We start from the raw sequence: 26389 nt of genomic DNA, 5'->3' as shown, positions 1-26389 counted from the left end.
GTCAGGCTCGATTAAGGTGATCAATGCATGCTCAATATTAATAATAAATGGGTATTGAACATGCATGTACAAATATACATACTTTTTATGTATGGTAGATCTACATGTATATATTTTCTTTCAATTAATTGGAAATCAATGTTATGCGATAAAATTAATTGATGTATTACTGATGGAAAACAAAATATTCATGTCAACTGAATCAAGTTACATGTATTACAATCAAATTAAAGTGTGGTAATCTTTTTTCCAGGATTCAGCGCACGGTTTCGCATCACAGTTTGTCTTGCTTGTATATTCGTTTAAATAATTTTTGACATTGTTTGTTGAATTGCTATTTATTTTTCTTTGTCATTAATTGTTAAATGATTATTTAGATACTGTTAATTATTCACTTAATGTTTAATATTTCAATATTTGCACTTGTTCACTGCAACCACCCTGCCTGTGGGGAATCTACAGGTAGGACTATGGCATGCCAATGCTGTACAGAGCACAATCTTTCAAAAATCATTAAAATATCACTTTTGTGACCAAAATTACTAATTTCCATACAGTTGCAATTTATTTTTCATTAGTAACTTGGGAATAATTTTTGTATTCACTAGAGCGCTCAAAAACTTGAATTTTTGGCATATTTTTGTGTACGCCCTCTATTGGTGGAAAGTAATACGGCAAGAAAATTTTCATTTTTTATCTCTATTTTTAATTAAGAAAAAAATAATTTAAAGAATCAAATTTACTTAAGGGCCAAGTTGTATGACGAATAGGTGTAATGGAAACTGTCAGTGTAAAAAAATCAAGCATTTGTCCCAAAGAAAAAAGAGAAAATAAGCCAAACATTGCCACCCTTATTTTGCCACACTTGGAGATATAACTGAGAACAAGGTTATATCATAACCTTGTTCATTGAATGAGTGAATATTTGTAGAACTCGAGATCTAACACTGTTATAACTTACAATTGTCCATCGAATTGAATAGCTTAAGGGAGGATGACTCAGTTACATGTAAGTCAGTTTATCAAATTTGAACAGAATTTGTACATACAGGAATCCTTTTCATTGTTTTTTCCCCGTTTTGGTGCATTTCAGGCCAAAACGAAATAATAATCTTTATTTTGGTATGATGGTGGGCCCCAATTAAGTCTGCGCACCTAACAATTTGAGTTAAGATTTAACATGAATTTCTTCTTATTTCACAAAATCTTTCAGTTAATAATGTTGCTTATATTATTATTATTAGTATCCGGTAAGTGTACTAAATTTCTCATTAAAAAAATGAAAATATAGGATTTTCTTGAAAAACCTCGGGCTGTCATTTTCAGATTGAAAAAAAAATGGTAGGCCCTACCCCATGTCTGTGCACTCATTCACTTTGCACACTATTCCGGGATTTTGATGAGAAAGGCTGCATTTTGAGGCCGTCACATGTCTAACTTTACAGTTCCTTTTAGGCCTATAATATTTTTATGAAATAAAGACAAAAATCGATTAGCCCCATCGGGGGGATTTTGCATTGTTAACCCCTATATTGGTGGCTCCACGAGTCGATAGCAAGCCGTCTGTGTACGAGGAGAAATAAAAAAATAAATAAAAATGTTTTTAAAAAACCTCAAAACAGACGCCGACGGCTGTCTAAGTTATGCCTACAAGGTATGGCAAGTTCCCCCAAGTCTGCGCGGTCTCCCTTGTCTGCGCACACGCGTATTTGCGCGATTCTAGTAAAAGAAGATACGCAACGAACACAGACTTTACACATGCAATACAGACAGGTATTCATAAAAAAATCTGACTCAAAATGGTGGAAAAATAATGAAATTTGGGCATTTCATGTGACGGCCTCAAAATGCAGCCTTTCTCATCAAAATCCCAGAATCGTGTGCAAAGTGAATGAGTGCGCAGACATGGGGTATACCCAGTTGTTGTGTGTCCGGACAGGTTGTGTGTCCGGACGATCAATTTTAGAAAGTCATTTGGAAAGAATTACAAGCAAAGTTTCATCAATTTTTAGTACAAAATGTTAGAAAATATTATAGAGAACAAAATAGAGGATGATTACAACTATTGAATTCATATTTCTAGTGTAATCTTAAGACAAAAAAGAAGGCTTCAAAAATATAAAGTGTCCGGACACCTGACCCCCCATCCTACCATTTTTTTTTTCAATCTGAAAATGACTGCCCGAGGTTTTTTCAAGAAAATCCTATATTTTCTTTCATTTTTCAATGAGAAATTTGGTACACTTACTCATGATAATATAAGGAACCTTATTAACTGAAAGATTTTGTGAAATAAGAAGAAATTCATGTGAAATCTTAACTCAAATTGTTAGGTGCGCGTGCGCAGACTTGGGGCCCACCATCTTCTTCTTCTTCTTCTTCTGTATCCTTCCTCCGCTGTATCGGAGATCCGCAGTTTAATACTGCATTAACATTAGCGTTACATATTTTGACGTGAGAGTAAGGTAGATCGAGAGAGGTGAATCTTATGCAAGAAATTTAAGACAAGTAGGTTGAGGTCGTTTCTGGAGGAATCTGCTAATTCGACGTCAGGAAGAAACAGGACGGAAGCAGTAAATTGTTGAGGTTCTTGATCTTTGAAATGCACAGAAAAATACTGCAGTTCCTCGTCTTCTTTTATTAAGTTTAGAAGGGTTTTCCTGTGTGTGCTAAACGCTGGGCATTCTCCAACAAAATGTACAACACTTTCCAGTTCGGAGTGGCAGAACTTGCAGGACTTTGTGGTACTTTGATTCAGAGAGAATAACCTTCTATTCGTTGGGTATGTACTGCAGGATAATTGAGCTCTGATGGACATAGCTTCCCTCAGGAGAGGGCTGGAGACTTGCTTTGGGTAATAATTCTTTTTATCACGTTGGGTCATGCCCGACCATAGACTTAGAGAAGATTTTTTAGCAATTGCAATTTCAAGGGCAGCATAGTGTTGTTTATAAATTTTTCCCAGTGCTAGCTTCTTCCATACTTTATATGGAATGCGATCTCTAAGGATGTTAGGGAGACTTGGAAGCTCATAACTATTGAGGATTTTTATCCAGCGTCTTACCAAAGGTGTATTGTATGCTATACCATTCAACAGGATTCTTCTCTCAGTGCGTTCGTCTGAAAGGCTTGCATATTGCCCAAGTAAGAGAAGAATTTCATAGTCGATTCGCTTATCCATTGGGAGGATATCGAGCAATAAATAAACAATTTCGTCCGCCGCACTCCTTGGCAAACCAAGCACTCTTTTAAAAAGAAATGTTTGGGCCTTGTTCAAACGGGACAGCATGTAGTTGGTAAGTTGAATAATCTGAATCCCATATAGCATTCTTGGTATGCAGAACATTTTCCAAAGATGCGTACATATTGGTGGCAGCAGGCGTAGAGTTCCTTGCTTAGTTCCAGTGAGAGAGAAGAAGGTGTTATATCCCTTTGAAATGATGTTATTGGTATGGTCAATCATACCATATCATACAATATCGTACACACGTATGGCTATGCTTTGCGCATACGCGCAACAAATGCACCGGGCCGGCTCGATAGAGACCGGAGAATTGCGACTGGGTTATCAACGGCTAGATGGCATGGGATGCCGCCCAAACCTACCCGCGATACACAGGCAGCGATGTCGCACCTGCGCTCTGTCTCCGATCTCCAGTTTAATGATCGAGCAGTGTCATGTCACGAGCGCTAACGTTAGCTTACCGTAATTTCTCTCTGCTGGCATTCAAATGTTTGTGGTTATCTCTGATAATCCTGTCATCTCGCCATATTAGTGAGAAACATCATTTAAAACGCCCTAATTATCACTCAAACAACTGATAAATCTTAGAACTCTCTCCCAGATAGTTTGGGGATTAAACTCGGATGGGGGTTGTTGATACGGCGTCAAGGCGAAAGGTCAGATTTCGGCAATCAATTATTAGATTACAATCTAGACTTCTCCAAATATTATGCGGGTATTATGCCAATAATATGAAAACATCAATCAATATTCTGAAGTCAGTGTATATTGCCACTTTTCAGTTTTTGTAATCATTACATATTTCGTCTTATTTTTACATTATGAGGGCGTGAATCTAACTTTTAATTCGAATTTAATCCACCTTGATCTGTAAAGATAAGACTATTAAAAACAAAATGGATGCGCCCATGGAGGGACTCGAGGGTATATAATCGCAGCGGGAATCGCAGTCCATGAATGACGAAACAGATAATTCCATGACTTTGGTCTTTGGAACTCTTGATCACGGTCAGAGACTTAGATATATGATACTACTAACCAAAAAACGACCTCTCATAATATTAGGAGACAACAAGTGTGAGTAGCTAGTAGTAGTAGGCCAGCGCCAGTCATGCCAGTGCAGTGGCAGTGCACTGACTGACTGTACTCTGGACTGTATGGTACTGGTACTAGTGGCACAGTAGTGCCAGTGGTAGTGGATCGTATTACCGAACACTTTTCATGAATTCAATCATATCAAACACATTATTTTCATGAAATTCACCAAACTTTCACCATAAATACACAATTACCTACAAAATATCAATATGTAAAAATTTTGCCGAAATCGTTTTTCCTTTTTACGATATTAGCTTCCAATCGGACCTAGTCTTGAGGACGCAATGATGATGATTTTTAAAATAATGAAATATACTTCTTCATCATAAGAAGTATATTTCATTATTTTAAAAATCATCATCATTGCGTCCTCAAGACTAAATCGGACCCCTCTTCGCATGTGAAATATTTGGGTCACTTGAAAAAGGTATCGTATTACCGAACGTGTGTTATCTATGGGAAAAGTTGAGAAAACAACAAAATCGCTGATGAGCTATTTTGACCATATTTTATTATTTTAAGAATATTAAGACTTTGAAAATGGGTTTTTACAATTTTTCATCATCTTTCTATTCAAGTTGAAGTTCTCTTTGGAAGGATGTTGCAAAATTTTGAGCGTAAAATTATTTTCTGATGCGTATGTATGATGCGCGCGTTCGGTAATACAACTTACAAGGCCGGTCGGTAATACAATCACTCACTATACTCTGTAGTGTAGGATGGGGGGTCGGGTGTCCGACACTTTTTTGTCTTAAGATTACACTAAAAATATGAATTCAATAGTTGTAATCATCTTCTATTTTGTTCTCTATAATATTTTCTAACATTTTGTACTAAAAATTGATGAAACTTCGCTTGTAATAAAAACTAGTATACAGTTGTAATTTTTTCCAAATGACTTTCTAAAATTGATCGTCCGGACACACAACCTGTCCGGACACACAACAACTGCGTATATATACCGGTACTGAGACTGAGTGAGAGTCTGACTGAGTGAGAGATACTGTCTGTAGAGTGTAGTGCAGGCCCCACTCGAGGCACTCCACTGGCACAGTGACTGAGTCTGAGTGACTGGCACCCAACTAACACTGGCCCTAAATTCACTTCCGCTACGTCTAACTCTAAGTTTGAGTTTAAGTTACGCTCCGCCTAGGCCTAGCCAGGCGGCTTCTTGAGAGTAAAAATCATTTACTAACGTAGGCTTACTCTAAACGAAGCCAGGGAGTCCTCCCTATTCATCTGCGTGCACTGCAAAAAACCCTGAAACTTTCGCCCCCGAGATTTCTACTTTCCTTCTAAAAAAGATCTAGCTCTAAATCATATCTGTATGGGATAAAACTTAATTTCCGACATTTCTACGCTCTCGTTGTTATTTTTAAACAAGCATTCATTAAAAAAAATGAAAAAATATTGTGAAAAGACGGAAGAGACTTGCCCGATGTTTACGCCATCTTGTTTCTTATTGTACTTCCCCAACGTTACGCGACGGGCACTAACGTTAACAAATTTGCAAATTTTTTGTCAATATTTTCATGAAAAATTAACTAATGAAACTTTTCGTGTTGATGATATCACATTTTAAAGATATTAAATACTTTTTGAAATACATGTATGACCATTCGCAAAGTTTGGACTCACTGCCATACATAATGCGACCAGCCATGCAGTCAAACCATGGTCATGCCTGGACATGGTGCCAAAACTGGACTATGCAGGTTCCTCATACATGGTAATATCTCGCTTCATTCAAGCATGATGAATTTAGCACCCTTTGACAAAGCCAGGGATGCATCATGCCACTTTTCAGACTAAACTCTGAATTCAGACTTTTTAATCATGCTTTCGTCCATAAAAAACACATATTTTCCTGTAGGAAAAGGTTCAATCTGTATGAAATTTGAACTCTTTTTATTAAGCCTAGGTGGCATCCCTGCAAAGGGAATATTTGTGATTGTACTTTTTTGTTTAAACAAAAACCTGCATAGTCAACGATTTTGTTAGGTAAAGCTATAGGGTTACACCAAAACTAAATCCAAATAAATTTGGACCAATTCTGCCAAAATACGGCCTGATTTGGATTGTTTCGCATTCGGTGGATTTGAATGTTACCGAATCCCTCCTGAATTTTCTCGCGTTCATGGAGGGAGAACAGAATACTCCCAAAACCACCCAAATACGTGTATTTGGATGAATTCTCAGCTGATTTGGTTCCGGTGTGACCCTACCTTAAAACACTTCAGTGAACTGGGCCTATAGTTTTTAGTCAGGCAGCATATGTCATGATTTACCGGCTACTTCGAAATATTGGCTAAGTCTGATTTTTCACTTTTATGTGATTGGTGACATCACAAGGAACAACTTCCAACTTGGTGACAAATTTGTAATGGTCATCTTGACCATGTTAGGGGTCAATAGGGGTGATTTTTTTAAATTGCCCCAATTCTGTCGAGTGACACATCAAATTGTTTGTCTTGTTACAATGAACAAGAAAGTGTACACACCTATATACTCTTGACCTCCCGTTAAAAAGTTATGACCGGAAATGTCAAAAGGTTAACGAACTTTCGTTAAATGGCAAATTACACTGAATGTGTTAAGGCAGCTGTTTTTTTTTCTTTTTTTCTTTTTTGTATATGTGTGTACTTTTTTAATTTCGATTTTGATAAGTTCATCTTCAGAAGTCCTTATCCAGAAGATATAAATGGTCAAGACAAGGTCAGGGAAAGGTAAAAAGGTCAACAAACTTTCATTGGTAGCCAATATACACTAAAAACAGTTAGAATCTTAGAAGTCTCTATCTAAGAAGACATTATCCATTAGATAAAAAAAGGTCATATGTGCTCACTTAGGAACAAAATAGATAAACAGAGATAGACGTCGAATACATTCAATGTGGTATCATAGTATTGCAGGAATACCTTGAAACGACTTGACAAAACCTAATGCCCTTAAAATTGTATCATCTTCATGATGTTATAAGTGCAACCAGCTCTTTCCGAGTTTCTTGATTTAGGAATTCAATTCAAGTCCAATTCATTTTCAATTTACTGGTCTTTGATATGTAAAGAAACATTTCATCCATTTGCTTTGTACAGAATGACAAGAAAGACTACACATTTCTATTGCATGTGCTGTTTTGAGCTTATCATTGGTGCCCTTTTGCATTTTGTAAAGTGAAATTTAAGGATTTAAGGATACTTTTGGTCAATTATATTTATTTTTCAGTAAAAATGCAAGTCTTCACAATTTCTGGGGGCAGCTGCCCCCCCCCCCCCCCCCGGTATGGCCATGGTTTACTTTTAGTTCAGCAAGTAGGAACAAAACAAGTACGACAAAAGAACAAAAACTAAATCTGCATCTATGCACATCACTATCATGAGAACTGGTATTAAGTTTAGTTTCACGTTGTATGCTCTGGAAAAAAAAAACTTGATAAAATAGTTCAAGCCGTGTTAATGGCAGCACATCAGAAATGTGTAGTCCTTCTTGGCTCCAGAGATCGAGTAATGGTAAGAATATATCACATCAGCATGATGGACACCCATGACTGACTACAATGAGCATGCCTGCACGATGTTGCCTCTTTGTCAGAAATAATATAACCGTCACACATTAGAATTAATGAAGGAGCAATTGGAGCCCAACTTATCATATCATCCTCAATCCTAACCTCATCGTATTCGTAACTTAATCCAAATAAGATGTTAGGCATCTTTCTTAGGAGCTGAGAGCACTGATCTATCGATGTATTTACTCTGTTAACATAGTATTACACATATACCCCAATACATTACAATAATTTCTGTTGATTAAAATATTCTGTACAAAGCAAATGGATGAAATGTTTCTTTAAATATCAAAGACTAGTAAATTGAAAATGAATTGGACTTGAATTGAATTCCTAAATTAAGAAACTCGTAAAGAGCGTTGCACCTATAACATCATGAAGATGATACGATTTTAAGGGCATTAGGTTTTGTCAAGTCGTTTCAAGGTATTCCTTCAATACTATGATACCACACTGAATGTATTCGACGTCTATCTCTGTTTATCTATTTTGTTCCTAAGTGAGCACGTTTGACCTTTTTTTTATCTAATGGATAATGTCTTCTTAGATATAGACTTTTTAAAATAAAGAACCAACTTCTAAGATTCTAACCGTTTTTAGTGTATTTTGGCTACCAATGAAAGTTTGTTAACCCTTTGACCTTTCCCTGACCTTGTCTTGACCATTTATATCTTCTGGATAAGGACTTCTGAAGATGAACTTATCAAAATCGAAATTAAAAAAGTACACACATATAAAAAAAAAGGAGAAAAAAGTAGCCTTCTTAACTCCTTCAGTGTAATTTGCATGCCATTTAACGAAAGTTCGTTGACCTTTTGACATTTCCGGTCATAACTTTATTAACGGGAGGTCAAGAGTATATGGTTGTGTACACTTTCTTGTTCAGTATAACAAGACAAACAATTTGATGTATGACACAACACAATCGGGGCAATTTAAAAAATTGACCCCATTTTGACCCCTCACATGGTCAAGATGACCATAAGAAATTTGTCACCAAGTTGGAAGTTGTTCCTTGTGATGTCACCAATCACATAAAAGTGAAAAATCAGACTTAGCCAATTTGTCGAAGTAGATGACATATGCTGCCTGACTATTAATTTAGTTATGAGTGATGCTTTCAAGTTAATGTCATTTTGTTTTTAGAAGTGGACGATTGAATAAAATGGCACCAACCATATCAGCATCCCGAGCTCCCATCATGCACCTGCTCCGAAGTCATACTCCATTGTCCATCGTGACCGCTCCACTGTGTAGATACCATCGACGGTTCTATGGAAGGTTAGTGCTCGGTATTGAGACGACTTGTGATGACACTGGAGCTGCAGTCATGGATGATTCGGGCAAGATACTTGCAGAAAGACTTCACACTCAGAAGAGAATTCATGCCAAGTAAGCTATGAAGCCTGTAACACTAGCGGGAGGGGGAGTCAAGAAAATATTTGCAATCAATTGCTGATTTCTGTTGCAACTTTACAATTCATAGATCAATTTTAACTGATAAAATCAGATTACTCTCCCGTTTACAGGAAGCAGATTGGCAACCGATTGTGAATTTGCAATTGAATTGCAAGGCATCTTGATTGATTTGTGGGTTCTGTGTGAGATTTACAATCAATCATAAGTTTGATTGATATTATTGATTATATTTAGTCAGATATTGCAATCAATCGTGACACATGGCTCTATAATTATGATGATCCATAATTTTTGTGCTACAGTCTATGGAGTGTTGAAGAAAAAGGTGCTGGTTGCAGAAAAAAAGTGTTCACATTGGGTCTCCTAAAATACACAGATTATTTTATTTCGAGAAGGAAAAAATCTATGCCTTGATTTTACATTGTCATCGGCCACTCATTGGATAATGAAAACTTCTAGTTCAGTTGGCTTTCATGAAATAATTCCCTTGGATAATGAAAATTCTAGTTCAATTGACTTTTATGAAATAATTCCCTTGAGATAACCATCATGCTCGTTTTCTTCAGATGTTCAATTTATCATTATGATTACAGTCTACTTCTTGATCTTCCTATTTCATATCTATATTCATTTTCATAGAGGTCATTTTTATCCAGAAATTTGATTTGTTATTCTTTCTATAGGAATGGGGGTATCATCCCCCCTCTAGCTCAAGATCTTCACCGACAGTTCATTGACCCTGTCGTTCAAGGTACTATCAAGGATGCTGGGATAGAGGCTAAGGTAAAAGGTCAAAATTTTTTTCTTTATTAAGTTCTGCTACTTTTGAGTATTATGATAAGTATTACTTGATCATTTATTATACCACCATTTTCAATGTTTTTTATGCCATGAATTGCCATATAATGGGCACAGAATGGATAACCAGGCTGCTTTCCATGACTTTCATATATTCCAAAATTGTAGAAACTAAAATTGAAATGCTTGAGAATCGTTCAGGTCACTCAGTTTCAATTGTTAGATGTTTTGCTTGCAATAGAATAGTAAACTTATATTTAATTCTGAAGAAATATTGAGATATTATTCATATTAAGAGCACATTTGAGTGCAGCAGAAGTTAGTATGTTTCTGTTTAGAATACATAATACACAATTATACCAATACAGGTCATTTTCTGCTTCAACACAGATATTTAATGAATTATCAATAAAATATTCAAGAAACAGATGGCTTTCCATATTACCGTCTTGTTAAAGAGAACACCATAGCTAATGACAGATATCTCATTTAGTAAACTCTATCATTGAACAATCTGTCAGGATCATAGAATCCCGTGATTCATAGTCAGATGTATGGAAAGTCATCTGTTTTGTTAATATTATCTTAATAAAGTATTTACTATTAAGCGTTCATGCTGACTAATTCATTTACCTTTCTATTCAGGACTTGTCAGCAGTAGCTTTAAGTACCATGCCTGGCATGCCTCTCTCATTGTGGGTTGGTTTACAGTACACTAAGGATATGCTGCTTCGTCATCCTCATCTTCCACTTATCCCAATCAATCATATGGAGGCTCACGCCCTTACAGTGAGAATGATAGAAAGGTGAGCCCTCTACTTATCTTTATCTTATCTTACACTTATTCCAATCAATATGGAGGCCCATGCCCTCACAGTGAGAATGATAGAGAGATGAGACCTCTACGTATATTTCTCTCATCTTACACTTATTTCCAATTATCAAATGGAAGCTCATGCCCTTAACAGTGAGAATGATTAGACAAAATATATGCATATCTTTCTCTTATCTTACACTTATTCCTATTAATCATTTGGAGGTCCCTGCTCTTACAGTGAGAATGATAGAAAGGTGAGAACTATACCTATCTTTCTCTTATCTCATACTTATTTCCATCCATCCTATACAGGCTCATTCCCTTGTGAGAATGATAGAGACTAGAGAGTTGAGAACTATACTTATCTTTCTCTTATCTTTATACACTTATTCTAATCCATTATATGGAAGCTCATACCTTTACCTAGTGAGAATGATAGAGAGATGAGAACTAAACTTATCTTTCTCTTATCTTCCACTTATTTCCATCCATCATATGGAAGCCTATCCCCTTACAGTGACAATGATAGAGAGATAAGAGCAATACTTATCTTTCCTTATCATACACTTATTCCAATCCATTATATGGAAGCTCATACTCTTACCTAGTGAGAATGATAGAGAGATGAGAACTAAACTTATATTTCTCTTATTTTACACTTATTTCCATCCATCATATGGAAGCCTATCCCCTTACAGTGACAATGATAGAGAGATAAGAGCAATACTTATCTTTCCTTATCATACACTTATTCCAATCCATTATATGGAAGCTCATACCCTTACCTAGTGAGAATGATAGAGAGATGAGAACTAAACTTATATTTCTCTTATATTACACTTATTTCCATCCATCATATGGAAGCCTTTCCCCTTACAGTGGCAATGATAGAGAGATAAGAGCAATACTTATCTTTCCTTATCATACACTTATTCCCATCAATCATATGGAGGCTCATGTTCTTATACTGAGAATGATAGAGAGGTTAGAACTAGCACTGCTCCCCTCAGCTACTAATTTTGATTGCAAAGAAGTATTGTACAAGTTTGCATTAATTTTGAACTGTAATCTTATATTTGCATAAATTACAATAAGCATTATTATTTTCGATAAGTATTAGTTTATTTTCAATGATTTGCTAATGTCAGATAAGTAGCAACGACCACTGTGAATTCTCCTAGACCACTGCTATCAATCATCAGCAGTGGCGTACGCAGGGGGATGGTAACAGGTGTTCAACCCTCCCCCCCTAAATTTTTTTTGAACACCCTTTTTTTTTTCGCTTGTCAATTTCTTTGGGATATGAAACAACCTAAAATTGGTGGTGAAGACTTTTTTTTTCTTGGTTGTCAACATTTCATTCAGCTTGAAACCCCAACCCCCCCCCCCCCTTTTTCAAAAATCCTGCATATGCCACTGATCATCAGGATAACAATGATAGATATATATGATGGGGGGACCTAAAGCTACGCACTTTGTTTTCAAACAATAAAAAGTATCCCAATTCTAATATTTCAACAAATTATCTTTCACTAATTTGTGGCAAACATTCTAAAGATCGTTAACCAAGAAGAAAATATCGCAAAACTCACTAATTCGAAAATCCCGCCGTATTTTCCGAACACCTCTTGATTTCGCCGCCCGATGTAGAAGGGGTCCTAAAGCTACGCACTCGATTTATCATGCAAAAAATAGTAGTTCCTGTGCCTCAATTTCTAAAATATATTCAAATTATTATAGGATAAAATGAAATTAAAGCGAATATAACTCCAAAATTCCAAACAGTTTACTGATTTACTGCAGCCTCTGTTGAAAAAATTGAATAGGAATCGTTCGTCACTCTGCAGTCACAGTTCCACACACAGAGTGCGCATTTGCCATAAAAACTGCATGCGCAATGAGTGGTGCGTAGCTTTAGGACCCGCGCAGCTTTAGGACCCCCTACCATACTAACATACTGATATATTTCTTGTTTTATTATATCTCCAGAGTAGACTTTCCCTTTTTGGTTCTACTTGTTTCTGGTGGTAACTGCATCCTGGCTGTAGCTCGAGGAGTAGGAGACTTCAAGGTTCTTGGTGTGACACTGGATGACGCTCCAGGAGAGGCATTTGATAAGGTAAGGATTGAGTTTTAGTTTTAGAGACTTTTCTAAATCTTCCAAATCCCTAAATTCAGACATTATATGAATCTCTCATTATATTCAAGAGGTTCATTGTTATTAACTCCCCATCAAACTGATTAAGCTTAAAGTTTAGATCTCCATATTTCCATATACATGTATGACATTGACAAGCACTTCTTGTGCCTCTGCTTATCTCACTGTTTATTTCTGTCAGGTTGCTAGACGCCTGAAGCTTCAGCACCACCCAGACTGCCTAGGATTGAGCGGAGGACAAGCGATAGAGAAGATGGCCGAGAACGGCAACATCAGGCTATTGATGGAACGAGGGGTCCCTATGAGCCATCATAGAAATTGTAACTTCTCCTTTGCCGGTCTCAAGAATATGGCAAACTGGCTTATACAGCATCATGAGGTTAGACAAGGTAAGTAAATGGGTCATTGCAAGATACTTGCAAGAAATTGAAAGTCAAATTTAGGTCCCCAAATCAATCATAGCTCTTGCAATTAATTGCAAATTCGTATTTGATTTGCTGGTCTCCTTGCATCAGGCAGTGAAAAATCTATTTTTCTTTATTTACAATTGATTGCAAAAAAATTTGTGCAACACCCCCTTATAGTCTTACATAACTTGTGGAGCATTGTGGTTGTGTGGTTCTGACTCTCGCCTTTGAAATTGAGCGCTGTGGGTATGAATCTCGGTACCCGGCAGGATGAATTTCTTGAATGCACCGATTGCCTTACATAGCAGCTGCTGCTATAACCAGGGTGATATATAAATCACCATTGAATAGGCAAATACTGTAAATTCTGAAATTATTTGTGGTGCATTTTCGCGGCAATATCGGCGAGTGCGAATTTAAAAACACACAAATTTATGATTGATGATGATGGTGACAATAAAGATGATTGTGATACTGATAATGATGATAATGGTGACAATAATGATGATGGTGATACTGAGGAGGATTATAATGATAATGGTGATGATATTGACAATGATGAGGAGGATGATGATGAAGATGGTGAGGGATGATACTGAATCCCTCCCTTTCTCTCCTGCATCAAGGTCTGTCCGTCTCTGAAGACGATCATCTTGACACCGTCAACGACGTAGCAGCATCCTTCCAGCATAAGTTAACCCAGCACCTGATCATACGGATCGCTCGGGCCATGCTCTACTGCCAGCAGACCGGTCTCATCCCAGAAGAGAACCAGACACTGGTAGGTTCATAAAAGATCTCATCGTTCTGAATTCACAAAGGAGGATTCATCCAGAAGGGTGTGGGGAGGGGGGGGGGGGGGGCTAAACCGTAGACTATGCAGATTTTAGGCATACATGTACACTGTTCCTGACCTTATGGTCTGGAGCGTTGTGGCCCAGTGGATTAGTCTCCGGACTTTGAAACAGAGGGTCGTGGGCTCGAATCCCAGCCATGGCGTAATTTCCTTCGGCAAGAAATTTATCCACATTGTGCTGCACTCAAACCAGGTGAGGTGAATGGGTACCTGGCAGGAATTTATTCCTTGAAATGCGTGTGCGCTGTAATCTTAGTAATCACGGTAGCCAAGCTACAGCTGGGGTAATAATATCCAAGTCCTTTGGAAGCGCATAGAGACATTATTCATAATTATGATATGCGCTATACAAGAACTGTTTATTATTATTATTATTATTAATATTTTGTCAAAGAGCAATGAATTAAATTGACAGAAATGTTGTCAAGGCTGGCCTAGAGGGCACGTTTTGCTGCCCTTGGCCCAAGTCAAGGGCACAAAGTCTATTGGAGAAGGCGTTCTCCAGCGGCCTCTTGACCCTGAGCTATGGGCCTCGACTACATACATTCTTGCAAATGGGATTATACAGGAAATCTGCATAGTCCATGGTTTAAACTTTTTTCGTGTGTGACAGGGCTCCCACCCCATCAGGGAGATCAGGGAAAATTATTTTACTTTTTTCCAGTCAGGGAAAAATCAGGGATTTTGATCAGCCCAAAAGTCAAAAGCATGGTAGTCAGTCAGACTCTGTTATATTTTGTTGCATATCAAAACAATATCCATTGAATGACTGGTTATGGTAGTACTAATAAGATTTACATTATTGTTTTTATACTGAAAATACATGTAATTCACTGCAACAACTTAGAAAAACATGCGAAACTGGGAATGAGTTTAAATTATTATCAGGGAATTTTTTAACTTCTTAGGGAAAAATCAGGGAACTTTGTTTTCTTGGAAAGCTGGGAACCCTGTGTGAATTCCTGCCTTAATGTCTGTACAGTCAGATTTAGGCACTTGGACACTTCATTGTAAATTGTACTTTATTTTATAGTGTTATTATACAGAAAGGAATGTATGAGACAAGTCAGATACAGGCATAATATTCTTCCAATTAAAAACAGAATTCCGATTTTATAATTTTTTTATCATTTTTTTCAGATTTTTATCTTATTTTTTTTATTTTTTTACGTGAAATCCTTTGCACAATAACATTCTCATGCTGTTTTTTTAATGCCTTTTTAAGTCAAACGATAAAACTTTCATGCAGGCTCACCTTGAAAAATCACTTTTGATTTCTTTACTATGCAAGAGCTTGTAACCCCGACCAGGGCGCCTTGGACTTCGGCAGTGACTTTGTGACCCTTTGCTATTTTTCAGATTTTTTTTCAGAGGGGAATATCATGCCTGCAGATAACACACAAATGGATAGCCCAGCCTCTTCCTTTTTATCACCATATTAATATATGAAGACAGCTATAGAAAAGTCATTTTCTTTTGCAGTAGAAGATTTGTAAATTATAGTCTTCCTGAATATTATGAAATGAATTGATGGCAGTCAGTCTCTCTTACTCAAGCATACTTTTGATCCATTACAACTCTTTTTCATTTCAAATAAATTTAGATGCTTAAGATATTTTCCGCAGAGCTTACACCAAATAACCCACAACCTTTCCTTCACAGGTTGTTTCAGGAGGAGTCGCCAGCAACAAGTACATTTGCAAGGCCCTAGACTTCACCGCCAGTCACTTCAAGTACAAACTGATCTGCCCTCCACCACACCTGTGCACAGACAATGGAGTCATGATTGCTTGGGCTGGGGTAGAAAGACTAAGACTAGGCATGGGCTTTGCTGATGATCCTCAGTCCGTCAGATTCCAACCAAAGTAAGTGACAAGAAAAACATCCCAATCCAAGCTTCAAGAATAAAATGGTGAAAGAACCAATAGAAATGCCTCAGTCACATTTGCCATGGCTGCTATGAATTCTAGTTTCATTTGATAAGGTATATTGTTTTCAATCTATCATGGTTAATAAACTGAAAAAATATGGATCAATTGATATTGATTTTCACAAGTTGACTATTTCATGAGTAATCTTTTTCAATGTCTGCTTTCAACGTCTAGTTTCATATAAAAAGGGTATATTGCTTTAAAACTATTATGGTTCACAAAGTAAAAAAAAGAAAGAAGTATTTAGAAAGATACAGTGTAGAAAATACATGAGGGATTGAAGCAATTTTACCTTCATCTCAGCCCAAATTACACATAAAATATGAATTGAATGCTGTCGTGTAACCAACTTTTTTTAGAGATTCTCTAAGATATGCCACAAACAATTTCAGAAAATTTAGAAAACCAGTATTCTGCATACAGTAGATTATGAATTTACTGCAGACCTGTAACTACTTGTTGCACAAAAAGTAGTCCTTGAGTTGAAAGAAATGGCCCTAAAATAACAATTTTGCCATATCCTGGTGAGAATTTTTTTTGGATTATTTCAGAGAATAGCCCATAAATACAGTTTTCCCAATTTCTTATGTTTTCAATCCTAGGATGCCCCTTGGCGAAGATATTTCAGACCAGGTGAGGGAGGCGAACATCAAAGTAAAGAGAATTAAGTTTTGGTGAAAGGACAGGAAGGATCTACATCAGGACTGGAATAGAGCCAAGTCAAGGCTACTAATTTGAAGAATTTTTCTTGGCCTTACTCGCTAAAGCTTGCTTTGATTTCAAGTGGAGGTGAAAAACGTGAGCAATCTCCAGCAGAACAGGAAATAGTGACAAGTCAAGGCTTCTGATGTTGCTAATTCTAAGAACTGTCCAAGGCCCTATATGCGAAAACTTACTGAAGTTCAAGTTTACGTATGTGTGGAATGTACAGCAGATTGGAGAGTTATGCCAAGTCGTGCCACTGATGTTGCGGATTCTAAGAATCGTTCATTGCCTAACTTGCTAAACTTTCCTCGACTTCAAGTTAAGGTGTGGAATTACATGGAATCTCCTGCAGAACTTGGACTGGTGCGAAGTCAAGGCTATTAATGAAAATAATTGACCATTGTCCTCGTTGCCAAAGTTTGCTATAACATTCGAGGAAACGTGAGGAGTCTCCAGCAGAACTGGGAATAGTGGCAAGTCAAGGCTACTAATTCAAACAATTCTTTCATTAACCTAGTGGCCAGAGCTTGCTTCAGTTTCAAACTGTAAGGCAGTGAGTGGAATATCCAGTAGAACTGGGAAATAGGACCAAGTGGAGGCTACTGATGTTGTTAACTCGAAGAACTGTTTGTTGCCTATTATGTAAGCCAATGAGATTGCATCTGAACAATGATGTCAAGATAAGAGGATTTGATAATTCAATATTTTATTGAATTTCCATGGAAAATTGTGAATATGCTGATAAGTCAAGATTTATGAAAATACATATGTGAAATTATTGAGAAGTTCCTTTTATATTGCAATATTAATAAAAAATAGATTGAAATCTGAATGAATTTTTTTGTGTTTCCCATTATTTACACTTGCCTGGCCCCACTTAAAAAAAGATTTACAATCATTTTCAATTATTGTATTACCATAGAAACCTTGATTGTAATTGGCTTTTGAGCCCTGTTACCATGGTAATTACAAAGTTACCATAGTTGTAAGTATTTCTGAAAAGGGGTCCTGATTTGTCAAATACTTCAAAAAAAATGCAACAAGTTCAATTTGGAAGGTTGTCAAAGAAAGAAAACTTTACCAGTTAAAAGTATCAAATGATCATAGGCTGCAATTACCAACTTTGACAGCTCGTTGCTGGAATTGGATTTATTTTGAGAGAAAAAATGAAAAATATGCAGAGAGATTTAAATTTTGATGCAATTAGCAAAATTTCAATAACTTTTTGTTCATTGCAACATACAAATTAAGAGCATAAAGTTGTATACTTGGAAATAAAATCAAATACCATTATGGGAATGTCATGGTCTAGTGGTTCTGGCTCTCGTCTTTCAATTGAGGATTGTGGGTTTTTATCCCAGGCATGACATGCATTTCCAGCAAAAATGTGAAAACTATTTTCCAGAAATGAAAAAAAGTAACATATTTCAGAAGTTTGTCACCGGGATGGCAGAAGGATGAGTGTGCATGGAGAATCAGTGCTCCCACTTTTCAAAACGGAACTTCCTGGAATTTAATCTGAGAGTTCCTGGAATTTGTTGAATGTTCTCCAGTCTTCCATAAGTTATAACGAAATATAGGGCCCAGTGCCGTAATTGAGTCAGCTAAAATTTTTGAGGGGGTGAAACATGACGTAACGGGAAAATTTAATTAAGAGTTGCGAGCGAGCAAAATTTTTGACATTTTAATTAAAAAGATCAAATTTTGTGATAGATTTTGGCATAATATTCATAAAATAATATCATTCTCGAAAATGGTAACTTCCTGGAATTTCTCACTTCCTGGAATGATCCTGGAAAATAGCAAAACTTCCTGGAATCCAGGAAGAGTGGAAGCACAGGAGAGCTTTCAATTCCTGCACGACTGGCATAAACGGAGTACGAGCATGCACTGTGAAAAAAGGATGCGCATGTATGGTGATTTTCAATTTCTGTGCGGAAAGCACAAGGCTGGCAGTCCTGATGCCCGTTTCATAAAGGACTTGCAACTGTTGTAACTGCCATCATGGCAACTTCTATGGAAACCTTGATAGTGATTGGCTGCTGAGCCCTGTTACCATGGTAGTTGTCATAATGGCAAAGTTAAAACAGTTGCAAGTCCTTTATGAAACGGGCCCCTGGTGTGCACTATGCAAGATATGCAGTGCACACAAAAGGCAACGCCCTTTTGCCTGACAAACGGGAATGGGAATTGGCATACATGTAAATCCTTATTCCCAGTTCCTGCCAGTTATTCAGAATGCTCAGTAGGGCAATTCCATTAAATGATCAACCTTTTTGTACATCCCGACACCCATTTTTCTCAAGTCTTCACTTCTTAAACTGACCAAGTCATGGTCCTTTTAGAACATTACAGACTTTCAAAAGAGCGAGAAATCAGACAGAAAATTTCATGAAAGTCCTACTTATAGGGGGTCGGACGTACATATTTTATGGAAATGCTCAGTAGTGAGCATATTATTTACTAACCAGCTATACTTACCTATACCATCTCAACTAATTGTGTGCTATTTCGACTTGGAGTAACAAATCAAAATTTGATGAAAGAGTGGAGCACTGTACAGTCAAAGAACCCATTCTTCCCTATTTTGAACAGTTTTCACTCTATAATCTGTTTATTGACTATGGATATAAAATACTAAAAGTACTTGTGACTTCTGCAACGAAAGAGCCAGACAAACAAATGTAGAGTGCATAAATTTTTATTTTATTCTATGCCTTTTGATTTCAAATATAGACAAACATACATGTACAATATAGTTTTGGAATGTAGTCCTTAGTTTTCTGTACAAAATAATCATAAAATAATCATTAACACTTTATCTAAAGAGAAAGTTATCAACTGCGCACGATGTACTGATACATTAAAATAACACACAAATGTACTGATTCAACATTGCATTTCATAATGTTGTTTCAAATGAAATATCTGATTACAATTTTCTAAGTTAGGATTGGATAGCAAACAAAGTACAATGGGAGGTGGCGGTCAACATTTATTAAGTTAATAATTTAGATTATTTTTTTCAGATACTTTGGTTATTCATAAATTTTACATTGTACCTACACTGACCTAGATCTCGAAGAAGGAAGCAGTGAGGGTGCTTCATAAACTTTCTATCTACATAGATGTATTTCAAAATGTCCTATTATATGTACCAAATGGTATATTTGGTGTACATGTACATTGTACAGTGTATATAATTTTTTCCAGGGTTAAACAATATCATTTTTCCTCAATTGTACTGCATTTTAACATAGGAGATGCTCTTACTTCACAAGTACATAATAAACTCCAGGGCCCCGTTGCATAAAAGTTACTATTATATTAACTTTGCTATCCAATGGTATTCTTCATGGAATCCTTGATTCTGATTGGCTGCTTAGCATTGTTACCATGGTAATTACCATTGGATGGCAGAGTTACTATAATATTAACTTTTATGCAATGGGATCCAGGGCACCGTTTCCCAAAGATTTGAAGTGTGTCTTAAAATTGCACTTCCATGCATAATCCCAATTGCGTGCAGTTGGGATGTCAGATATCATGTACGCATTGCCGCTGCAGCAAGATGCATGTATGAATAAACACCTAACTTTTGTGGAAGAGCGGTCTGAGCCCTTAAAATATTGGGGGATGCTTCATGAAGATTAGGTGTGAATAGAAGTAGCACTTAAACTCCCGATTGTGTGCAGTATGAAATGCATCACCGCATTGGTCAAGGGATGCGAAATAAGCGAATCAATATTAATCAACGAGATTGCACATTACATACATGTATCATGTGCACGTTTGCATTAAATGCATGTCACACTTAATGCCACACTTAAAGGAGAATGAAACTCTTGGAGCAAGTTAGCTTTTGTGAAAGCAGAAAAATCAAAGAATAAGATCAACAAAAGTTTGAGTAAAATAGGACTAGCAATAGAAGAGTTATGAGCATTTGAATGTCGAGATCACTAATGCTATGGAGATCCTCCCATTGGCAATGCGACCAAGATCTATGATGTCACAGATGAACAACTCTCCCCTTTTGGACACTGAAAATATATCCCAAAACATCTCTTTTTGCTCATTCTAATCATATGACAAACGATTCATCAATGATATAATGTTGTGAAAACTCTGTACTTGTCCTCTCATAAAGAGAACACCTCACCTTGTGATAGACTCTATAAAAGTGAGAATATAAGTGAAATAAGTACTAAAGTAATGAGAGAGTTGTACGTGTGTGACATCACAGATCTTGGTCGCATTGCCAATGTGAGGATCTACATGGCATTAGTGATCTCAATATTCAAATGCTCATAACTTTCTTATTATTCATTCAATCTTCCTCAAACTTTCAACAATATGTTTCTTTGATTTTTTTCTTTGATATGGATTCAGCTGGTTTCAAGGGTTTCATTCTCCTTTTTAACTTGTGAAACACCCCCCCCCCCCCCCCCGTCACATTGTTCTTGCAAATAGACCAATCTGGTTATATAAATTCAAGAATGCTTCATTCAATTAAAAATAAATACAAAATATTCATTTTACACTTCATTTGATATTCAAGATTAAAAGCACCGTGATGCAATGAGTGTCCCGTAATCATACATTTAGTATGTACTTATTGATCTAACAAGTTAGATAACTTCTTACAAATGGAAACTTCTATTAAAAAGTCCCTATATATGTTAAAAGTAAATATTAGAGTTTAAAAACATGAGCTAATGAAAATCAGAAAAAAATACATAGTGCATTTCCTGTAAACAGAGCATCTACTAATATCTGACTTTGAAATTCATGTATTAAGTTAACAATTAATGGGCAAAAAGAGCGGTATGTGTTAAGCATTAATTTTCTTTTGTAGGATGGGGAAAATGGAAGAATTCAGGTATCAGCCGCTCTTCAAAAGTGAGTCAAATATGGACATACATGTTGTATTCAGGATATGAAAAAGATCATTACATAATAATCCATCTTAATATATTTCTGAAATATAACCATCCTTGAAATTATCTACAGTATATTCTTCTACACATATGCAATTGGAACTATATATAGGAAATATTATACACAGGTATGTGTACACTATTGTTACCTGAATGTGCTAATTTTATATTTTTATTAAAGGAGAATGAAATTCTTGTAAAAAGTTATGCTTGTATGCAATCTGACAAATCAAAGCATAAAATCAAAGTTCGATAAATATTAGACAAACTGCAGAAAGTTATGAGCGTTGGAATGTTGCAATGTGATGATGTGTGTTATAAAACATTAACAACTCGCTACTTTGACAGAGAAAAATACAAAGAACCATTATATTTTGCTCATTATAATGATGGTACAATTTCTTCGTCCATTACATATTTTGTGAAACCTGTATTTAATGTCCTCCCATCAAAATATGATCTACCAATATTTAGAACCCTGAAAGTACAACATGTATAAAAAAAAAAACATGGGGACGTTGTTCTAGTGTGACATCACTAGTCTTGTAAAAATTGTCGATTGGAGAATCTACAGAGTATTATACTATTACTTATCTTAATCATAACTGCTCACAACTTTGTAATATTCATTCAATTATTCTCAAACTTTCATTAATGTCATTCTTTGATTTGTCTATTTTATATTATTCAACTTATTTCAAGCATCTTATTCTCATTTATACAATACATGTAAATCTGCAAGTGAGTCTTTGTCAAGGCAAGAATGCATTATACTAATTTGAAATATAATACTATTTACACAATACATACTGATTAATAAATTATGAACTACTTCAAAATTCAAAGATATACATATATTTTTCTCTTAAACTACCTGTACACGCAACCTATACATTCAAAAGATGTGCCTTACTAGTTACTATTAAGTATATTTCTCTTCTCTTTCAAATCATATTTCATGTATAAATTGCTAGCTTTCAGGATAAAGAAATTGGAAAAAAAAATGTACTCCCAAAAATGGATCGAGCAGTCTTCAAATATTTTAACTGTTCAAGAAGAATGAATGCCAAGTTCCATCTTGATGAATAAATCTGCTGAAAACACGAACATTTAAGGCAATTCTATCTGGCAAGTATGGAAGTTATCCTACGTCATCATTGACTTGTCAGAGTTTTGCCACACATAGCAACAAATGAAAACTGGTTTCCAAATCTTACACATCATTCATCAATAAAATACTATTGGAATACTACATGTAGTACTCATAAAGATTTCCATGTGAAATAAAAACATCTTTGAATATACATTGATTTGAAAATAATCAGTTGTAATCAAATATATATGTATGTTACAAACAGATGCATATACTTCAGGATTTTTCTCAGAGATGTACATGTACTGGTAACATTTCTAAGCTTATTTGGGGTTACAGTCAAAAGATCAGGGCCCCGTCTTACAAAGGCTTGTGATTGATCTGATCAATCGCAACTATGGAAAGCCTGCAAAGTCAACATATAAAATGCATGTTTGTTAAAAAAAGAGTCTGGATATGAATGTATATCCATAAATTCATTGATTTCTTGACAAATTGGTGTGTTCTTTGTTAACAAAGGACATTTTGCAAATTTCCTGTAGAAAAAATTATGACACTGATGGATTTCCATGGAGTTACGATTGATTGGATTAATTGTAACTCTTTGTAAGACGGGGCCCTGTTGATATTCTCTTAATGATGCATACTAAAATTTTGTATGCAGCCTAGTGTCTTCAAGCAGGTACATGTATTACTGTTTTTTTTTATCCAAACCTTTGTTCTTGTTGCAGTACAAATGTCAACAGCCTCTAAGTACTTATAGTTTTCATAAATGATACAAAATCCACCAATCAAACAACTCTGCATTCACACCTATACACACATACACTGCAAAAACTTTGGTATGAAGGACATTAGTCAGTGTTCTGGGATGATTCCACCCTCGAGCATTCATTAAAACTGTACCAAATAGTTTGAACATAACACCAAATAGTTTTAATCAGGGGTGTAAGTAACCACAAATTGAAAATAGCTGAAATTGCAAAAGCTCACATACTTTTGTACAGACAAAATACACAAAAAGCTGAAAATTAACAACAACAAAAAGTGAAATCAGCTTAAAAAAAAAGAAGAACTCTCACACCCCTGGTTAATAGAACAATCAGAATGTGTTTACACAAATGGGTGTTGAACAACATGTAACACTATTAATTAAACACCTAGTGTAAATGCAGGATTTCGACCTCTAAGCACTAGTGGCAAAGTTTTGACACCAATGATTTTCCAGTGTATCACACACTTAAATGCACCCATACTTACTCCATTTCTTCCAGGAATGATTAATGTCTTAAGATGAAAGTATCTTGACCAAACTTATCCTTCAAGTTTGCATTGAACATGAATATATTTTCATGGCCCTTTGGCAAATGGTAAAAACATATATAAATTCCCTGAATCATCACATGTACATTGTATATTACATGTATACATAAATATCAAAAAGAAATATTACGCTACTATCGTACTAGTGACTAAGATGTACTGGTAAAAATCCTACAAAATATTATTTGTATACTATATTTACCCCTAAGCTATTGCACATTTTTCTTACATAGCTAAAGTGAAACAAACTTCTAAAAGTTTATTCATGTTAAAAATACCAAACCTGACATTTTTCAGGTTTAAGTCTTACTAAATTTGACTCAATTTAGTGTAAGTACGATGAGCAGAACATTATCATTCATTGATTTCTTCCTTCTCTAAAGAAATATCACAAGGTGAAAAGAAAATATGATATAAAAACGGAAAAATGAAACATGGAATATTGCGACATTAAGAAGACATAATAAATAATTTGGGGATATGATGAACTTACAATGTAACAAATGATTGTGCTACATTAAAAGAACAAAGTAAAATTTCAGTAAGAAAATCTAAAAACATAACAAATGATTGTGCCTTATTAAAAGAAACATTTCCGTAATAAAAAATTAAGGACTAGCTAAAAAGAATAAAACAAGAAACAAGATAAGCTTCTTAAATCCAGGAAGAAAAAAGATCAGGGATGTATTCTATTAAATCTGAATGAAAAGAATAAAAGTATTACTTTTTCTGAGATACTGTTCCCTCATGATTTAAGTCTGATCTAAAGAAAAATATAAATAAATAAAATTAAATGAATACTAGAATAAGATGAAGAAAGTGGGTACAGACTGCACATAGAAATAAATAACAATACAAAAGTAGAAATATACTAACATTGATTGAAGTAACAGAAAGGGAGCAGTTTCTTTTGTAAAACAAAGTGTAAAATCAAAAGGAAATTTATCTTCAGGGATCGACAACAGAATTCAACATGCAAGCACAAGCTACAAAAGTGGCACAAAAGAACACAATGAGATGCAAAACGCTAATATCACATGCAAAACAGCTTTTCGGAAACAAAAGAATGCCAGATGGGTTTTGAAGCACCACACAAGCAAAACAAGATGACACGTTTTGAAGAGAACGTTGAAAGCGATAGAGAGGATGTGAGGTCGTGGTGATGAGGGCAAACAAAAGAACAGAGGTGCAAGCGAAGCGGGGATAGGTCATACGTCATAACCATGTGTTTTGTGCATTTACAGTGAAACCTGTATTTTAAGGAGAACAATATTAGAAATATTAGAGTGAGAGAATAGAAAAATTAAAAACAGGGGAGCCTTTCATGAAACAAATAGTGGTTTTTACTGACAACTGTTATAAGCTACTGAAATTCTTGCATCCGATTGACTTAGAACAGACAAGCCAGTGAAAACCATTGATATTTGCTTTGTATACCACTCCCCCCTGGCATTTGTGCCGACAAATAATGATCACAAACTTAAATTAAAAATTAACAAGAACCTGGAAGAATAAGAATAGCTGGAATAGTTTTGTACCCTGCATCTTTTTTTTTCTTCAGGCAAATTAACTTATACAACAATTTCAATGAACAAAAAAAAATCAAACAAACCCTAGAATTGTTCATTCAATAATGAAACACAAATGGTCTGTACTCTTATGCCTGGTATACATCTGTGCCAGAAACAGTACACTGCATTTATATAAAGATTCTAAAGGAAAGAACTTGGGTTCGATAGAGAAATCAATGAAACTAAAAACATTGTAAACAAGGCACTTTGGAAGAAAACAGAATCATAAAAGAAAGAGAAAAATTATTTTCATGAGCTCCAGATTTTTTTTAAAGTCAAAACTTGCATACCTAAAAAATAAAACACAAGAATGGCTGCAATGAATCATGATAAAAGTGAATAAATTATAAAAACTCACAGAAAACAGTTAAATATCACAAACTTACATTACTTGATGATCAATAAATGCAGTATAATTTTACAATGATAAAAACGTATTTACTCGTGATCAGAGCTTAAGTACA

At 35.6% G+C, this 26389-nt stretch overlaps 3 protein-coding genes across 8 annotated transcripts in view; 1 reads left to right on the top strand and 2 right to left on the bottom strand.

Moving 5' to 3' along the window:
* Nucleotides 1–3899, bottom strand: part of LOC129275051 (ankyrin and armadillo repeat-containing protein-like) — a 37542-nt gene extending 33643 nt beyond the window's left edge. Inside the window, exon 1 of one of the 2 annotated variants that reach the window (XM_064108713.1) lies at nt 3706–3899. The gene's annotated coding sequence lies outside the window, so the exon portion shown is untranslated. The remainder of the gene's footprint in view (nt 1–3705) is intronic. The other variant, XM_064108712.1, reaches the window with a different exon arrangement.
* Nucleotides 3243–19759, top strand: LOC129275050 (tRNA N6-adenosine threonylcarbamoyltransferase, mitochondrial-like). 5 transcript variants are annotated; one of them, XM_064108718.1, is made up of 9 exons: nt 3243–3296; nt 9057–9302; nt 10013–10112; nt 10773–10933; nt 12934–13063; nt 13284–13491; nt 14136–14290; nt 16028–16230; nt 16899–17835. In XM_064108718.1, exons 2-9 carry the CDS (start codon nt 9076–9078, stop codon nt 16972–16974), a joined length of 1260 nt encoding a protein of 419 aa, XP_063964788.1. In that variant the 5' UTR covers nt 3243–3296; nt 9057–9075; the 3' UTR covers nt 16975–17835. The 5 variants fall into 5 exon arrangements, with proteins under 5 accessions (XP_063964788.1, XP_063964787.1, XP_063964786.1 ...); XM_064108717.1 differs by lacking the exon at nt 3243–3296 and adding an exon at nt 3657–3900; XM_064108716.1 differs by lacking the exon at nt 3243–3296 and adding an exon at nt 4110–4321 and having other exon boundaries at nt 9060–9302; nt 16899–18028.
* A 3978-nt stretch (nt 19760–23737) lies between these two features.
* The window catches only part of LOC129274065 (vascular endothelial growth factor receptor 1-like), a 40786-nt gene continuing 38134 nt past the window's right edge, over nt 23738–26389 (bottom strand). The window contains exon 26 of the mRNA XM_064108707.1: nt 23738–25604. Coding sequence (XP_063964777.1) covers nt 25570–25604 — 35 coding nt within the window. The 3' untranslated portion in view covers nt 23738–25569. The remainder of the gene's footprint in view (nt 25605–26389) is intronic.

Source organism: Lytechinus pictus, chromosome 13, assembly GCF_037042905.1.
Source record: "Lytechinus pictus isolate F3 Inbred chromosome 13, Lp3.0, whole genome shotgun sequence".
In the NCBI taxonomy this organism is placed as follows: Eukaryota; Metazoa; Echinodermata; class Echinoidea; order Temnopleuroida; family Toxopneustidae; genus Lytechinus; species Lytechinus pictus.
Note: the sequence above shows the minus strand (reverse complement) of the source record. Positions and strands in the feature narration are given on the sequence as shown.

Bases quoted from the DNA above. Each gene is read 5' to 3' on its own strand.
- LOC129275050 (XM_064108714.1), top strand. From the start codon at position 9,076: ATGGCACCAACCATATCAGCATCCCGAGCTCCCATCATGCACCTGCTC. The intron at 10,934-12,933 runs GTGAGCCCTCTA...TTATATCTCCAG, and splicing joins ACAGTGAGAATGATAGAAAG to AGTAGACTTTCCCTTTTTGG. The intron at 14,291-16,027 runs GTAGGTTCATAA...TTTCCTTCACAG, and splicing joins CAGAAGAGAACCAGACACTG to GTTGTTTCAGGAGGAGTCGC.